Here is a 17,041-nt window from a genome sequence, read left to right as displayed (position 1 = left end):
TCTACATCTCTTCCCCTAATCCCCACCTTCTAAATTTCCAATTAAAGGGACTAGATGAGATCACAGAATCAGAATCTTGGACCTTATTACTCGTCAGGTCTAAGTATCCTCGATGCAGGCAGGAATTCTGCTGCAGCCTGCTCAGCCAAACACACCTGCCTCTGGTGCTCTATTTCCTATTGCTAAAAAGGTCTCTAAGGTCACGTTTAGGTCTCACTTTGCGTCTTCACCAGCAATTTTCCGTTTTTGTTTTCTCATCTGTAAAGCGAGGGGGGAGGCGGGACTATTTCTGTGATAATCTTCAGTTCTAGGATAATTTGGGGAAAAGGATCTCTTTAATGCTTTGGATATTGCCAATAGGTAGAAATCCTCTTTGATGAGTGTTATCTTTATTTTCAGTTCCGAAGCAATCTAAGGGCAACAGATAAGAATAAGGATGCCCCGAAACTGGCTGTCTTTGTTCCCGGCCAGAAACAGTGAAGGGAGTAACCCGGTGGCCATATTTATTTCTGGCAATTGAAGGCCGCGAGAGGAGCTGAAGCCGCTCGCTGCCATGCCTAGTGCTGGCAGGATACGGTCAAGACCTTGCGCCCCGCTAGTCTAATGTCGTGGCTCTTCTTTGCTGATCCTACCCGCTCTAGTTTTAAACCAGCGGTTCCAGGGTTCTCCCGGCCTCTCTCTGTCCCCCGCCCCGAGGCTGGGAAGGCCTAAAGCGAAGACAGAGAGAGGACCCGGAAGTTGTGGTGACCTCCAAAAGCACGTGATGAGGGACCCGCTGGTGTTGTCACGTGAGCCGCCCACCTGCGGTACCTCGGGGCCGAACTTGCAGCTGCTCTTAAAGGTACAGACCGCAGAGCCCCCTGCTTTAAAGGGGGCGGGGGCAGAGTCCAACGGGTGGGACGTGGTGGGGTGTGCGAGGGCGCGAGATGGAGCCCGGGGTAACGTGGTGGGTCGCCGGGCGCGAGTGCGGCGGAGAAGCCGTAGCCGGGACCGGCAGTGGGGCGTTGATCCTTCTCATCTGTCGCAGACCCTCATCCGCCGGGTCAGAGCCAAGCCTGGACTCTCGCTGACTTCATTGAACCCTTCGCGGGATCTGAACTTGATGCCATGGGAGGGTGTGCGGGCTCGCGGCGGCGCCTTTTGGATTCCGAGGGTGCGTATTCGTACGCGCCCTCCTGAGAGTGACAGCCTCTGTCCCCACCAGACTCGGGCCTCGGGCGCTGGCTCGGCCCCGGGAGGAGCCCCGTGGGGCCTTCGCGCACCTGCGAGTGGGGTGGAGGTCATGCTCGCTTCTTCTCGCCTTCCCAGGGGAGGAGACCGCCCCCGAACCTCGGCCCCGTCTGTTAGACCGTCAGGGAGCCCTTTGGAAGAACGCGATGGGTTTCTGGTGAGTGGCCCGAAGAGTTCAGCAGAAGTAAAAATGCGGTGGGAAGAGGGGAAGCAACAGGAAGAAAGAGCTGAGGAGGAAAAAATTGAGCTCTGAAAAAGGAGCTGAATTCACAAATATTTACTGAGCCAGTTGGTTTGCCCAAGGCAGCCGGTAAAGTTCCCAGACTTTATTCATTTACTTACCACCTTCTTATTTTGGCCAGATCCTCATTTCACCTGTAGGACTACTTTGTGTTTTACTTCAAGCAAGTCAGGCTTTAGATTTGTAAATGCATGTGTTTCTTTAAAGAAAACTTTAAATCACTACTCTAGACGGAAAGCCAGTATTTCTCCCAATGCATGTTTTAAAAAGCACATGCCTGCTTTTTAAACGATCATCCACCTACCTCCTGGAATCATTCAAATATTGAGCTCTGGGAAATGCTTCCAGCACTAACCTGACCATCGAGGGCTTGGGTGGCACACTGGGTTGGAAGTGACTTCCCACGTGACTCTGGAAGAGTCTCGTAACCTCTCTGAACCTCGGTTTCACAGCAGCAAGATGAGAACGGTAGTACCACTTTGTAGGCTTGTGGAAGGAGCACGTGAACTCTCTGGCTCTTGGCCCAGTTCCTTTCCCATCACTGAGCGTGGCTCTGGGAAATGAGACTAAGCAAAAAAGATTCTTCATGGGTCATAAAGGACTTTGGTATTATCTTGTTTTCATCCCTGCAGCCCCCTGCGAGGCAGTGAGAAGAGAAACTTGTATCCTCATTTACCCATGAGGAGACCAAGGCCACTCAAGTAGGAAGCAGCAGGCTTGGGATCTGAACGTGATCCTTCCGAGCTTCAAGCTCCGGGATCTTTCTACTGTCCCACAGCACATCAGAGACTGTGGATCAGTGGATGAGAATAGTCCTAGGAACTGAATCATGGTGGAAGCTTGGAGGAGACAGGCATCAAGGACGACTTCCTTCTCTTCCTGGGAGAGATAAGATGTGGACCCAAGTCTGCCTCCCAAAGCCAGTTATTTCTAGCCCTAACATTGAATGGAGATGGGGGGGGGGGGGGGCGGCTAGTGACAGAGAAAAACAAGGGAGCTGACTGAAGGCCACAGGAAGGGGAGATTTGGTGCTAGGACTGTGGGTAGATTGTAAGCCTGGAAGGAGGCTGGGATCTGTTCTTCTGTGTCAGTTATATCTCAATAAAACCGAAGAAACAAAAGGTCTATAATGCTCACTCCAGGCTCCTGGGCCTTTGCAACAACTTTTCCTATGTGGTGATGCTCAGCGCTGCCCATGACATCCTTAGCCACCAGAGGGCATCCGGGAACCAAAGCCATGTAAGTGACCCTCTCTATCACCGCCACCATATTTAGTCATTATGGGAAGATGAAGAACTCAACCTAGGGCAGGGGCCCCTTTGAAAAACTCAGGGAATGGGGTAGCCAAGGGTTGGGGCAAGAGGACTAAAGTTCCCAATCTCCCAGACCTCAGAGTGAGAAGGGTTTTTAAGAATCAACTGGTGCCAGGTATCCAAACTCAAATTTTGGCTGGGTGGGGCCCTGGTAGAGTTTTTTTAACCCCAGCACTGAACATTTTAGGCTGGAGAATTCTCTGTTGTGGGGCTTTCTGTGCATTGTAGGGTGTTTAGCAACATCCCTGGCCTCTACCCATTAGATACCAGTAGCATACACCCCCCCCCAGCCCCCCCAGTTCTCCAGTTGAGACAAGAATGTCCCCAGACATTGCCAAATGTTCCCTGGGGGCTATAATCACCTCCCGTTGAGACCCTCTTGTCTATGATGAGTGAGGGGATGCACGCCAAAGGCCAGCAGCCACCTCCTTACAGGCCCCACAGGGAATTCGGTCCAAGATCAGCTTTTCTGGAAACCCAAATCTTTACAAATGAAAGCTCCTGAATGTGTTCCCAAGTAGAGCCCATTTACAGGGCCATCTTTGGCCTTCGGGTCCTTAGTTTAAGGTTTCCACGGCCACCCCACCCTGCCTGTTGTGCACATAGAAAAAGCCAGGTCCCAAGAGTACAGTGCGGAGCCAAAGCCATCCTTCAAGTTAGGGCTGAGCTGGGACTGGAGTCGGGCCCTTTTGGTCTCTCCTCTTGCCTCCCTGGGTAAAAGACTCTTCTCTTTTATCAGGTAGACCCAGACCCAGCGCCCACCACCCGCAATAGTTCATCCCGATTTGACTGCAACTCTGTCTCCACGGCTGTGAGTACCCATCTGGTCTCCTCCTGCCCCGCACCCCCACCCGCAGCACCCAGCTGCGACTGTCGTGATTATAATAATCAAGACCATTTACTGAGCCTTTTCTGTGTGTGGCTTATATTGGCTCATTTAATGCACACAGCCGTGCTACGAGCTAGGCGCTATAACCATCCCCCATTTTCCAGACGAGGAAACTGAAACTCGGAGAGTGTGAATGTCTTGTTGACTCCTAGCTAAGGAGCAGCAGAACTGGGACTCGAACCCAGAGCTGTCTGACTTCAGGGCCTGTGTTTGTAGCGGGTCGACCCGGCTGGTGTGTGTCTTTCCTTGGCCACTTGGTTGGGAGGTTTGTGCCTGGGACCATCTGGGGTCTCAATGTGTTCTCCCGTTCCAGGCGGTGCTCCTGGCCGACATCCTCCCCACCCTCGTCATCAAATTGCTGGCCCCTCTTGGTCTTCATCTGTTGCCCTACAGGTCTGGGTGGGGGTGGTGGGAGGAAGGGCAGGTGGGATCTGAGAGTGGGGAGGCCAGGAGGGCTGAGACGGCCAGAGGGCTGGGGAGTTGTGGGCGGAAGCTGACCCTCTTCTTCTCTCGCTACCTCTCCCCCTCAGCCCCCGGGTGCTCGTCAGTGGGATTTGTTCTGCGGGAAGCTTCATCCTGGTTGCCTTTTCTCATTCAGTGGGGACCAGCCTGTGTGGTGAGTGTGAGGTTTTGTGTCAGGTGGGGAACCCAGAGGAACCGAAATTGAGCATCATGGGGTAGTCTCCCCAGCTTCCCCGAGGAAAGGGATTGTTTGTGTAACCCTCAGAAGCCTGCCAGGACTATCACAGGCAGGAGAGGGGAGATGAGGTCGTTTTGGAGGGGTTGGGAGGTGGGGAGATAGGAGGGAATGGATGGAATACCGGGAGCTCAAGACGAGCAGTCACCAAGACTCCATGACGGCTGAGGCATCAGAGATGAGTTCTTGCTCCGGAGTTGATAACTGGGTGGATGGAGGTACCATTCCCTGTGAGAGGATGTGCAGGGGAGCGGGTTGGTTCTACTCCAGGTCTGAAGCCCGCCTGCCCAAGGGATCTGTTTTTAGCTCCGCTGAGCTGATGCAGAGGAGGCCCTGGCCAGACACCTCAGGGGACCGGAGATATCAGGGAGGCTGGGTGTGGTCACTGCCATGCTTGTCCCCCCCCCCCCCCCGCCCCAGGTGTGGTCTTGGCTAGCATCTCGTCAGGTCTGGGGGAGGTCACCTTCCTCTCGCTCACCGCCTTCTACCCCAGGTAAGCAGGCAGAGCAGGGAGTCGGGGAGAGGACCTCCCGGTGCTGGCTTTGGTCCTTCCTCAACCCTTGTGTTCCTCTCAGGGCCGTGATCTCCTGGTGGTCCTCAGGAACCGGGGGAGCAGGGCTGCTGGGAGCGTTGTCCTACCTGGGCCTCACCCAGGCTGGCCTCTCCCCCCAGCACACCCTGCTGTCCATGCTGGGTATCCCCACCCTGCTGCTGGCCAGGTAGGCTGCCTGGGCTGGGAAGGTGATGGGTTAGGGGAGAGAACTAGACCCTGCTCCCAGTCTTCCGATCCTGGCCGCCTTGTAAAGAGGGGATGTGGATTCTGGACTCTGATGGACCTGGTTTGAGTTCTGGAGCCGCCACTTGCTAGCGATGTAGTGTGGGGCAAGGTGTTTCACCTCTCCGGCCCTCAGTTTCCCTGTATCTTTTTTTTTTTTTTTTAAACGTTTACTTGTTTTTTGAGAGAGAGACAAAGAGAGAGAGAGAGACAGAGCGCAAGGAGGGGAGGGGCAGAGAAAGAGGGAGACACAGAATCGGAAGCAGGCTCCAGGCTCCGAGCTGTCAGCACAGAGCCTGAGGCGGGGCTCGAACTCACGAGCCGTGAGATCATGACGTGAGCCCAAGTCAGATGCTTAACCAACTGAGCCATCCAGGCGCCCCAGTTTCCCCATATCTTAAATGGCGGTATTTCTCCTTGTGTCCTCATGAGGTGATGTGTGTGAAGCCTCTGGTACAGTGTGGATCCCAAGATGATTTGCGGGGGGCGGGGTGGGGGGGACCCTTACTTGATTAATTTTGAGTGTATTAGGAAAAAAATTTAAACTAGCCAATCCAACCTGTTACCCACATATTAATGCTTAGAACAAGGCCACGTAGAAAAAGGGAATCAATTTAAAGGAAAATAACAAGCAAAAAAAAAAAAAATTATACGTAGGAGGAGCGTAGATATGGCATATTAGAAGTGACGGAAATTTGAAAAGTTGAATGAATGCATAACACACGGTAGCTAGAGCGATCAACTCTGGCACGGGATGGGGGGGCTGTGGCAATGATGGGTGGAGGGGGTGGTGCCCTGGGAGGGAGCGGCCTCTCTGGTCTTACCTTCATCCCACCCGCTCCTAGCTATTTCTTTTTGCTCACATCTCCCGAGCCCCAGGACCCTGGAGGGGAGGAAGAGGCAGAGACATCAGCCCGGCAGCCCCTGATAAACAGCGAGGCCCCCGAGGCGAAGCCAGGTAAGAGACGCAGAGCTGTCACTGTCTCTCTCGCTGGGTTTTAGCCTTTGCTGTCTACAGTGGACCCAGTCGGGAAGGGGGGGGGGAGTGGATGTGCTGGTTACGGTAAGAATCATTTGTGTTCATCTATTCAAGAAGTGCTCTCATTGAGCACTTGGCTGGGGGTACCAGGTGACTGACATAGGAAAGGGGGGAGATTCGTGAAGAAGCAGCTGAATCGGAAATGTGTTGTTTTCAAGCATTGGTAAGTGCTGGCCGGACATAAAGCGGTTTTGCTGCTGGGAACCAGGGGGAAAAAGAGAAGGGTCCTGCATAGAGAAGGTGGTCCGGAAGGCCTTTTTGAGGCAGTGTCCTTGGGCTGAAATTTCAATGACCGGGTGTCAGCCTTATGGATGTCGGGGTGAACAGGTTGCAGGCAGAGGGAGCAGCAAATTCTAAAACCCTGTGGTGGGAATGAGCTTGGATGTTCAAGAAACAGGAGGGACCAGCTTGGCTGGGATGGAGTGTGTAGCCTTTGAGCTGTATACATGAGCCGTGAAGACGTCTCACCGGCTTTTCTTCCTTCCTTCCTTCCTTCCTTCCTTCCTTCCTTCCTTCCTTCCTTCTTAAGCAGTGGTAAAACAGAGCTAACGTGAAGTTTACCGATTTCACCATTTTTTTATGTTTATTTTTGAGAGGGGGAGAGGGAGACAGAGCACGAGCAGGGGAGGGGCAGAGAGAGGAAGAGACACAGAATCGGAAGCAGGCTCCAGGCTCCGAGCTGTCCGCGCGGAGCCCGACGCGGGGCTCGAACTCGCAAGCCGCGAGATCGTGACCTGAGCCGGAAGTCAGACGCTTCACCAACTGAGCCCCCCCCAGGCGCCCCTCAATTTGACCATTTTGAATTGTACAGTCCGGTGGCATTTAAGCGCGCTCAGTGAGCATGAGTGTGCTTGGTTCTTGCACACCAGCACCCTCTGCCGAGTCAACGTGCCAGCCTCACCTGCCCTTCTCTCCCTGTTCCCCTGCAGACTCCAGCTCGAACCTCTCCCTTCAGGAAAGGTGGACCGTGTTCAAGGTATGGATGGTGGCGGGTCCCCCGTGGCCAGTGCCCGCCTGCCAGCCTGCCACTTACAGCTTCTGACCCTTCCAGGGCCTGCTGTGGTACATCGTCCCCTTGGTCCTGGTCTACTTTGCGGAGTATTTCATCAATCAGGGGCTTGTGAGTGAGGGCTGCTGGGGGGGGGGGAGAGTAGCAACGGAGGCGGGGCCCCACGTGTCTCTGACCGTCTGCCCTGTCTGCTCTCTGCTGCAGTTTGAGCTCCTGTTCTTCCGGAACACGTCCCTGACTCACGCTCAGCAGTACCGCTGGTAAGAAGGGCGAGGGTGTGGCAGCAGGACGGGCAGGGGGCTGGGGGTGGCGCCCGGAAGGGCTTCCTCCTACTCCCTGCATCCACCGAAGGTACCAGATGCTCTACCAGGCCGGCGTCTTTGTGTCCCGCTCTTCTCTCCGCTGCTGTCGAATCCGCTTCACGTGGGTCCTGGCCCTGCTGCAGGTACCGAGCCCAGCCCTCCCTCTGTTCCCACCGTAGCTCCCGGCTTCCCAGACCCCAGGCTTCCCTCCCTCAGCAGGAATTATTTATTGCTCACCATCAGGCTCTGGGCCCGGGGGACAGAAGGCCAGCAGGGCTCCGGCTCTGCGTAAAACGCGTGGCCTCGGCAGCCTGGCAAACCTGGGTGCAAATCCCAGCTTGTGTACTCTGTAGCTGGGTGACTTAGGGCCGGTCTCTACACCAGCCTGAGCCTAGAGCGCCTCCTCTATAAATCGGGTGTGGCCAACACCTACTTGTCAGGACAGTCGTAGGAAATAGAGGTGAGAGGAAGAAGAAGAAAATGAGATTTTGTATTCTGTTTTAACCCATTAGAAGCACTCACTTAATGGTTATTTCCACAAGCCTCGTGCAGAGACACAGGGTTTCAAATAATGTTTCTAAGGATAAAAAAAATGTACCATTCTTTTATTCTGGATGGTTCATTGTAATAGAATCGGTGATGTCGTAGTCAACAGGCTATTGACCTCAAGGCTGGCGAGCAAATTTTGACTTCCCACAGCAAAAGTATTACAGCGTTAAGTGCACAAACACCATCCACTCCCAACGGTCTAACCCAAGTAGCTTCACATAACCAGCCTTCGCTGTTTCAAGGTCATGTGTCTACAGCCCCTGGAGGTAACTCGTTTTCAAGGTCATGTGTCTACAGCCCTTGAAGGTAACTCTCAAACTACATCTTTGGTTAGTACAGGAAAGTCCTTTTTAATAAGCTGAGCTCATGCCTCGGATAACGAGATATAGGGCAAGTGAAGATTTTGCACTTCCGGGTTATGACGACGCCATGTGAATGGCCTCCAGCTTTCTTCTCTGTTGGTCTGAGCAGTACTGCGAACCCAGGGCTATGTACCCCCAAAGTGCCAAAGCACTGCGTCAACAATTCTGAACTCAGTAGATGCCACTGAAATGGGTGGCTTGCGATTTTAGCTGTCCTTTTTTTTTTTTTTTTAAGTGTATTTATTTACTTATTTTGAGAGAGAGCGAGTGTGCACGCGCCAGTGAGCAGGGGAGGGGCAGAGAGAGAGGGAGACACAGAATCTGAAGCAGGCTCCGGGCTCTGAGCGGTCAGCACAGAGCCCGATATAGGGCTTGAACCCGTGAACTGTGAGATCATGACCTGAGCTGAAGTCGGATGCTCAACCGATGGAGCCACCCAGGCGCCCCTACTGGGTGTGTTCTTTTACGTGCAGGTCTCTGAGCTTACCTCAGACTTCATGAATGAGAACCTCTGAGGGCAAGGTCTATGTGGGTCACCACACCCCCAGGTGTATGTACATCAACCTTGTGAGCTGCCACGGTGGCCTACCCACTGGGGAGGCAACCTTGCGTGCTCAGACTTGGGGCACTGGGGATCCTCTGAAGGACTGGAGCACACAGGAGGGACCTACCCCCTTGGGTGGGGTAGGGTTGGAGAAGCTTCATAAGAGAACTTGAGAACACTTTAGCCAGAGTTTCTCAACCTCGGCACTGTTGACGTTTGGGGCTGGACCATCCTTTGTCGTGGGGCCGTTCGTGCCCTGCAGGGGGCTGGGCCTCTGCCTACTCCGTCCCCACTCGTGACAGCCAAGAACATCTTTACATATTGCCAAATGTCCCCAGGGTGGCTCAGTCCTCCCCTCCCCTGCATCCATAGTGCTTCAACCTGGCCTTCCTGCTGGTGGACGTGTGGTTGAGCTTCCTGCCCAGCATCTACCTCGTCTTCCTGATCATTCTGTATGAGGGACTCCTGGGCGGTGCTGCCTATGTGAACACCTTCCACAACATTGCGCTGGAGGTCAGCACCAGCTGGCTGAGGGTTGTGGGTAGCCTCGCTGGGGAAGGCCAGGGCAGGGGTGTCTAGGACTGAAGCCTCACCCCTGCTTTCTGCCCTCTCCAGATGAGTGATGAGCACCGGGAATTTGCCATGGCGGCCGCCTGTATCTCCGACACCTTGGGCATCTCCCTGTCAGGGCTCCTGGCCCTGCCTCTGCACAACTTCCTTTGTCATCTGTCTTGACACTCTGGCTTCTTGGAGCACCGGTCACACTAATCTGGGCCTGCGCTGACAGGCGGGCAAGTCAGGCCGTGGGCCCACAGCCCAGAGCTCATTCCCAGAGCTCCGCCCCAGGCTTCCCTGCACGGCTGGGGTGCAGAGAAGCACCGAGGTTCCGTTCCCCCTTGAGCTGGGGGGAGCCGTTTTCTCCCACTCCCAGGCTGGCCTTGGGGGGTTTCTTCACGGCATTATGTCCTTGGAATAAATGCCTATTTTGTCAATTGATTCCTGTGCCATTTTTTCTGGTTGAAAAAAAATGTTTCTTTTATTACAGAAGTAATATAAACCCACTTTGGAATGTAGGCAGGAGAGCATAAAGAAAGCATTTCAGCAGATTTCTACTTCATCTTTGAGGCCTTATTCATTCATTCATTCATTCATTCACTGTACGGGGCCATATATATACATTTCCCCCCAACATGTAAGTTTTCAAGCCTACAGGGAGGTTGAGAGAATTCGTATTCATGTAGGCATGGTTCCACAGTAAACCTTTTGCTAGAATTACTTTATCCCATATGTAACACTCCATGCAAATCAGCCTATCTTATTTTTGTGACATATTTCAAAGTAGGAGGCTGACTTTAATATATTTCTCCTATGTTTCTAAGATTTTATTTTATTTTTTAAAGTTTATTTATTTTAAGAAAGAGGGAGAGAGAGGAAGAGTGGGGGAAGGGCAGAGAGAGAGGGAGAGAGAGACTCCCGAACAGGCTCCACCAGCACAGGGCCTGACACAGGGTTCAATCTCATGAACCGGGAGATCATGACCAGAGCCAAAATCAAGAGTCGAACATTTAACCAACTGAGCCATCCAGGCGTCCCAAGATTTTATTTTAAATTTTTTTAACGTTTATTTATTTTTGAAACAGAGAGAGAGCATGAACGGGGAAGGGTCAGAGAGAGGGAGACACAGAATCTGAAACAGGTTCCAGGCTCTGAGCTGTCAGCACAGAGCCCGACGCGGGGCTCGAACTCACAGACCGCGAGATCATGACGGGAGCCGAAGTCGGCCGCTTAACCAACTGAGCCACCCAGGCACCCCCCCAAGATTTTATTTTAAAGTGATCTCTATAGCCGACGTGGCGTTCGAACCCACAACCCTGAGATCAAGAGTTGCATGCTTTGTGGACTGAGCCAGCCAGGCGCCCCCAATATACTTCCCTCTAAACACATCAGCATGCAGGTGCGCCTGGGTGGCTCAGTCAGTTAAGCATCTAACTCTTGATTTTGGCTCAGGTCTAATCTCACAGTTTGTGGGATCGGCCCCCATGTCGGGCTCCATGCTGACAGCATGGGGGCTGCTTGGGATCTTCTCTCTCCCTCTTTCTCTGCCCCTCCCCTGCTCTCTCTCTCTCTCTCACTCAAAATAAATAAATAAACATTAAACGCTCCAGCATGCGCATTAGCTAGAATCTAGTATTTTTGTACAGCCCTTTTTTTAGGTATAACTTTTATACACTAAAATGCATAAATCATATCTTTTTTTTAATGTTTACCTATTTTTGAAACAGAGACAGAGCATGAATGGGGGAGGGTCAGAGAGAGAGAGGGAGACACAGAATCCAAATCAGACTCCAGGCTCTGAGCTGTCAGCACAGAGCCGGATGGGGGCTTGAACTCACGGGACTTGAGATCGTGACCTGACCCAAAGTTGGACGCTTCATTGAGCCACCCAGGCGCCCCTGCATAAATCATATATTTTTAAAAAAATTTTAGGGGCTTCTGGGTGGCTCAGTAGGTTGAACACCTGACTTCGGCTCACGTCATGATCTCACAGTGTGTGGGTTCAAGCCCCACGTCAGGCTCTGCGTTGACAGCAGGTAGCCTGCTTCAGATTCGCTGTCTCTCTCTCTCTCTCTCTCTCTGCCCCTCCCCCCACCTCATTAAAAAATTTTTAATGTTTATTTATTTTGAGAGAGAGAGAGAGCAAGCAAGGGAGGGGCAAAGAGAGGGAGAGAGAATCCCAAGCAGGCTGTGCACTGTCAGCGTGGGCTCCAACTCCCACACACACGTGAGATCACGACCTGAGCTGAAGTCGGATGCTTAACCGACTGAGCCATCCAGGCGTCCCCATCTAGTGCTTTTATTCACTTAGTATTTCTTTTAATTAAGTGACAAGATAAATTTTTAAAAGGAAGCTTAATGCTACTCTTGGAATCATGAGTTTGAAATGCTAGTTACGTGTTTTCTTCTACACCCCATTAAAATAAACGCAGACAGTCCCTGACTCATGAGGGTTTCACTTACAATTTTCCGACTTTACAATGGTGTGAACGTGAGAGCCAGTCAGTAGAAGCTCTACTTGGAATTTGGAATTTTGATCTTTTCCCGGGCTGGCGATACGTGGTGCTATCCTCTCGTGACGCGGGGCAGTGGCGGCCATCCGCGGCTCCCAGTCAGCCACGCGATCGCCGGGGTCAACGACAGACTCACCTACAACCCTTGTGTTCCCGCACAACCATTTTATCACTTTCAGTACGGTATTCAATCAATCACATGAGGTATTCCACACTCTATTGTAAAATAGATGTTGCGTTCGATGACTTTGCCCCACTGCAGGCTGGGATAAGTGTTCTGAACACATTTCAGGTAGGCTTGGCTAAGCCATGATGTTCAGTAGGTTGGGTGTATCACATGCATTTTCAAATTAAAATAGTTTCAACTTAATGGGTTCATCACAACAGAACCCCGTCCTCAGTCGAGGAAGACCTACCGGTACATAACTCTCGGAGTTCAAAGTGAACATCCAAGTATGCTCTGAGACCATCCCATCACTACGTGTGATGTTTGGGGCCCACGCTCAGCGAAACGTGGGCATGATGGTTAATAGCGTGGGCTTTGCAGGCAGAGAAGCCCGGTCTGCGGGCCCCAGCTCTACCATTCGCTAACTCACGATCTCGGGCAATTACCTTCATCTCTGCACTTCCGTTTACTGATTTGTCCAATGGAAATAACAGAAATTCCAACCCCTCGTAATATGGTTGTGGAAATGACATGACCTCATGGGAAGGCAGAGTCAGCACTCAGTACATGTTAGCTTTGGTCCTGCTACCGGTGGAATCCTGCCTCTCCTGTTACACTGCATTGTGCCAGTGGTTCTCACACTTTAGTGTGCTCCAAAGGGCTAGTGAAATACGGATTGCTGGGCCCACCCCCAGGGCTCTGATTGAGGAAGTGTGGGGTGGGGACCAAGAATATGCATTTCTATCATACATGTAGGTAATGCTGATGCTGTTGTTCTTGGGACCACACTTTTTTTTTTAAGTTTATTTGAGACAGAGAGAGAGAGAGAGCAGGGGAGGGGCCCAGAGGGAGGGGAACAGGGCATCTGAAGGGAGGCTTTGTGCCAACAGCAGACAGCCTGATGCGGGGCTCGAACTCACCATGAGATCATGACCTGAGTTGAAGTCAGATGCTTAACCCACTGAGCCATCCAGGTGCCCCTTTAAAACATTTTTTTTAATAGGACTTCCCTCAGCCTCCTTTTCGGTTCAACAAATTTATGAGTTTGTTCTTCAGGCCAGGAACTTTTTAGATAGAAAAATATGTTTCATTTTGATGGGTACATAGTATTCCATCACTGTGGCTCTTTACAGCTCATTTAATCATTCTATTAATGCTGGCCATTTGTCTTGTCTCCATTTATTATTATTATTATTATTATTATTATTATTAAAATAACCCTTTTACATTAGATTTTTCTGTATATAACAGTATTTCTCTGGGGTAGATTCTCAAAAGTGAAACTTGAAGGATGCGCGTTCTTTGAGTGCTGATACGTAACCACATAATTTTCTGAAAGGTGTTTTGTTTCACCAGTTTAGTGCACCTGCAAAGTGTGTGTGCTTCACAGCACCCTCCTCAGCACTGGGTATAATCATTTTTGATCATTTGCTAAGTGAGTGGAAACGTATCCAATCTGGATTATCTAAACGTTTCTAACAGCTTTACTGAGATATACATTGCTTCACGTAACCGTATACTGTAATCGGTTTTCTGTATAATCAAAGATAAGTATGCCCCGTATTACAGTCAACTCTAGAACACCTTTATCACCCCATAAAGGAATCCTGTACTCTGTAGCTGTCACGCCCTACCCTTCCATCCCCACCCTACCCCCACCAGCCCTAAGAAACTTCCAGTCTACTTCCTGTCTCTATAGATTTCCCTATTCTGGGCATTTTGTGTGAATGGAATCATATAACATGTGGTCCCGGTGACTGGCTTCTTTCTCTTAGCATAATAGTCTTAAGGGTCACCCATGTTGTAACATGGATCAGTATCTTATTCCTTTTTATGGCCGAATAATATTATTTCATTGTGTGGACATACAATGCTTTGTTTACCCACGTGTCCATTGATGGAAATCCAGCGCGTTTCCTTTTTTTAATTTTAATTTTTTGCTACTATGAACAATGCTGCTCTAAGCATTTGTGTCAAGTGTGTGTGTGTGTGTGTGTGTGTGTGTGTGTGTTTATTTTTGAAAGAGAGAGAGAGAGAGTAGGAGACACAGAATCGGAAGCAGGCTCCAGGCTCTGAGCTGTCAACACAGAGCCCGACGCGGGGCTCAAACTCACAGACTGCGAGATCATGACCTGAGCCGAGGTCAGACGCCCAACCGACTGAGCCACCCAGGCGCCCCACTGGGTCAAGTTTTTGAGCACACATATGTTTTCATTTCTCTTGAGTAACAGGGACTATAACACTGTAGGTCGTTTGGTAACTCTGTTTAATTCATGACAGAACTGCCAGCCTGTTACCCAAAGTGACTATACCGTTTTACGTTCCACCAGTAACGCGTGAGGGTTCTGATTCTCCACATCCTCACCAATATTTACTCTTTTCCTGTTTTGTTTGTTTTTTTGTTCTTTGTTTTACTATAGCCTCCTAGTGGGTGTGAAATGGTGTCTCATTGAGGTTTTGATGTGCATTTCCCTAATGGCTAAGGATTTTGAGTGTCTTTTAATGTACTTATTGGTCATTTGTATATGTTCTTTGGAGAAAAAAGTCCTTTGCCCATTTAAAAAAATGTTTGAGTTGTAAAAGTTCTTTATGTATTGGGGCGCCTGGGTGGCTCAGTCGGTTAAGCGGCCGACTTCGGCTCGGGTCACGATCTCGCGGTCCGTGAGATCGAGCCCCGCGTCGGGCCCTGTGCTGACGGCTCAGAGCCTGGAGCCTGTTTCAAATTCTGTGTCTCCCTCTCTGTGACCCTCCCCCGTTCATGCTCTGTCTCTCTCTGTCTCAAAAAATAAATAAACGTTAAAAAAATTTTTTTTAAGTTCTTTATGTATCTTAGATACAAATTCTTTATCAGAGGCAGGATTTTCAAATGTTTTCTCCTCTTCTGTGTGTTACTTTTTTTTTTTTACCTTTTTGATCATGTCTTTGGTGCACAACAGTTTTGAATTTTGATGAAGCCAAATTTATCTTTTTCCTTTGGCTGCTTGGACTTTTGGTGAAATAGTTAAGAAAGCATTGCCAAAGCTACAGTCAAGAAGAATTATCCCTGTGTTTGTTTGTTTTTTTAAGTTTATTTATTTTTGAGATGGAGGGGGGGAGGGTCAGAAGGAGAGAGAGAGAGAGAGAGAGAGAGAGAGAATCCCAAACAGGCTCTGCACTGTCAGCGTGGAGCTCAACTTGGGGCTTGAACTCACAAACCGTGAAATCATGACCTGAGCCAAACCAAGAGTCAGATGCTTAACTGACTGAGCGATCCAGGCGCCCCTCCCTATTTCTTTTTAAAAGTTGTATCGTTTTGTCTCTTACATTTCAGTCTTTCGTCCATTTTGAGTTCTTATTTGCATGTCATGTGAGGTAAGGGTATGCCCAGAAAAGAGTTAACGTAGCAGGCCCAAACGACTAAACTTGTAAAAGGCTGCTTGCAAGGTTGGCCTGTGGTTGGAGTTTGCGATCTTAGGTTTCAAGAGGATTCCCATCATTAATTTCTACCAGGGGCACACACTTCTTAAAAGGCTTGTACAAACACTATGGGTTCTGCTGAGCACTCGATTTCCTTCTAGAAGTTTGGAATTTCCCTAGTTGGCAACATTTCATAGGTGTTGTCACAATTCATTGCTGGGAGAATTAAATATGTGTTTTCACCAGGACAAGACTCTTGGAATCTTGTATCTGGTTTCCCTGGACTTCATTCCATGTGTCTTTCTTCTCCCTTTGCTGATTTTTGGCTTGTTTCCTTTCAGCCGTGAGTATGACTATATGCTGAGTCCTATGAGTCTTCCTAGTGAATCATTGAACTTGAGGATGGTCTTGGGGACCCCTAACACGGGGCCCAACTTCATCCTTTTGCATGTGGATATCCAGGTGTCCCAACGCCATTTATTGAAAAGATTCCCAAGGCACATGGGTGGCTCAGTCAGTTAAGCGTCTGACTTAGGTTCAGGTCATGATCTCACAGTTTGTGGGTTCGAGCTCCATGTCGGGCTCTGTGCTGACAGCTCAGAGCCTGGAGCCTGCTTTGGATTCTGTGTCTCCCTTCTCTCTTTGCTCCTCCCCCACTCACACCCTATCTCTCCCTGTCTCAAAAATAAGTAAACATTTAAAAAAATGTTTTTAAAGGAAAAAAAGATTCCCTATTGATTTGTTTTGGAAGATCAGTTGTTATAAATCAGTGGACTGTAAATTTGGGGATTTATTTCTGGACTCTCAATTCAATCCTATCGATCTACATGCTTATTCTTATGCTATTACAACACTGTCTTGATTACTGTGGTTTTGTAGAGAGTTTTTGAAATAGGGAGGTGTGAATCCCCTAACGTTGTTCTTCTTTTTCAAAAACGTTTTATGAATCTCTGCATAGAACCCAACTTGCGATTTTGATAGGGATTGCACTGAACCTGTTGATCAGTTTGGGAAGTATTGCCAACTTAACAATATTAACTCTTTGGATCCATGAACATGGGATGCATTTCCTTTTATTTAGAACTTTATTTTCTTTCAACAATGCTTTCTAATTTCAAAGTATACATTTTGCACTTCTTTTGTTAAATTTATTTCTAAGTATTTTCTTTTTTCTCGGTGCTTTTGTGAGTGAAATTGTTTTCCTAGTTTCCTTTTGGGATTGGTCTCTACAAACGTATAAAAATACAATTGCTTTCTGTCTTTTGCTCTTTTACCCTCCAACCTTGCTGAACTCAACATTACTTCCAACAGTTTTTGGTGAATTCCTTAGGATTTTCTATATACGAGGTCTGCAAACCTATCTAGTCTGTCCTTTATGTAATTTTTTGCCTAATTGCCCTGGCTAGAACCTCTAGTACAACGTGGAAGAGAAGTGGTAAGAGTAGACTTCCTTGTCTTATT

The 17,041-nt window shown here is 49.6% G+C and overlaps 1 protein-coding gene across 2 annotated transcripts; it reads left to right on the top strand.

Moving 5' to 3' along the window:
* Positions 1 to 8: 8 nt before the first annotated feature.
* On the top strand, positions 9 to 9,946 carry CLN3 (CLN3 lysosomal/endosomal transmembrane protein, battenin). Of its 2 annotated transcripts, XM_027051093.2 has the most exons (16): positions 18 to 841; positions 1,028 to 1,153; positions 1,309 to 1,387; positions 2,614 to 2,710; positions 3,524 to 3,595; positions 3,987 to 4,066; positions 4,204 to 4,289; positions 4,791 to 4,863; positions 4,946 to 5,089; positions 5,991 to 6,103; positions 7,114 to 7,160; positions 7,236 to 7,304; positions 7,398 to 7,453; positions 7,545 to 7,638; positions 9,323 to 9,463; positions 9,566 to 9,946. In XM_027051093.2, the coding sequence occupies exons 2-16, from the start codon at positions 1,108 to 1,110 to the stop codon at positions 9,683 to 9,685; spliced, it is 1,317 nt and encodes a 438-aa protein (XP_026906894.1). In that variant the 5' UTR covers positions 18 to 841; positions 1,028 to 1,107; the 3' UTR covers positions 9,686 to 9,946. The 2 variants fall into 2 exon arrangements, 1 of the variants encoding a protein (XP_026906894.1); XR_008294516.1 differs by lacking the exons at positions 9,323 to 9,463; positions 9,566 to 9,946 and adding an exon at positions 8,351 to 9,300 and having other exon boundaries at positions 9 to 841; positions 7,545 to 8,310.
* Positions 9,947 to 17,041: the final 7,095 nt, after the last annotated feature.

The sequence above is a fragment of the Acinonyx jubatus genome, chromosome E3 (assembly GCF_027475565.1).
Source record: "Acinonyx jubatus isolate Ajub_Pintada_27869175 chromosome E3, VMU_Ajub_asm_v1.0, whole genome shotgun sequence".
Lineage (NCBI taxonomy): Eukaryota > Metazoa > Chordata > Mammalia > Carnivora > Felidae > Acinonyx > Acinonyx jubatus.
This window is presented reverse-complemented; position numbering and strand designations above follow the sequence as displayed.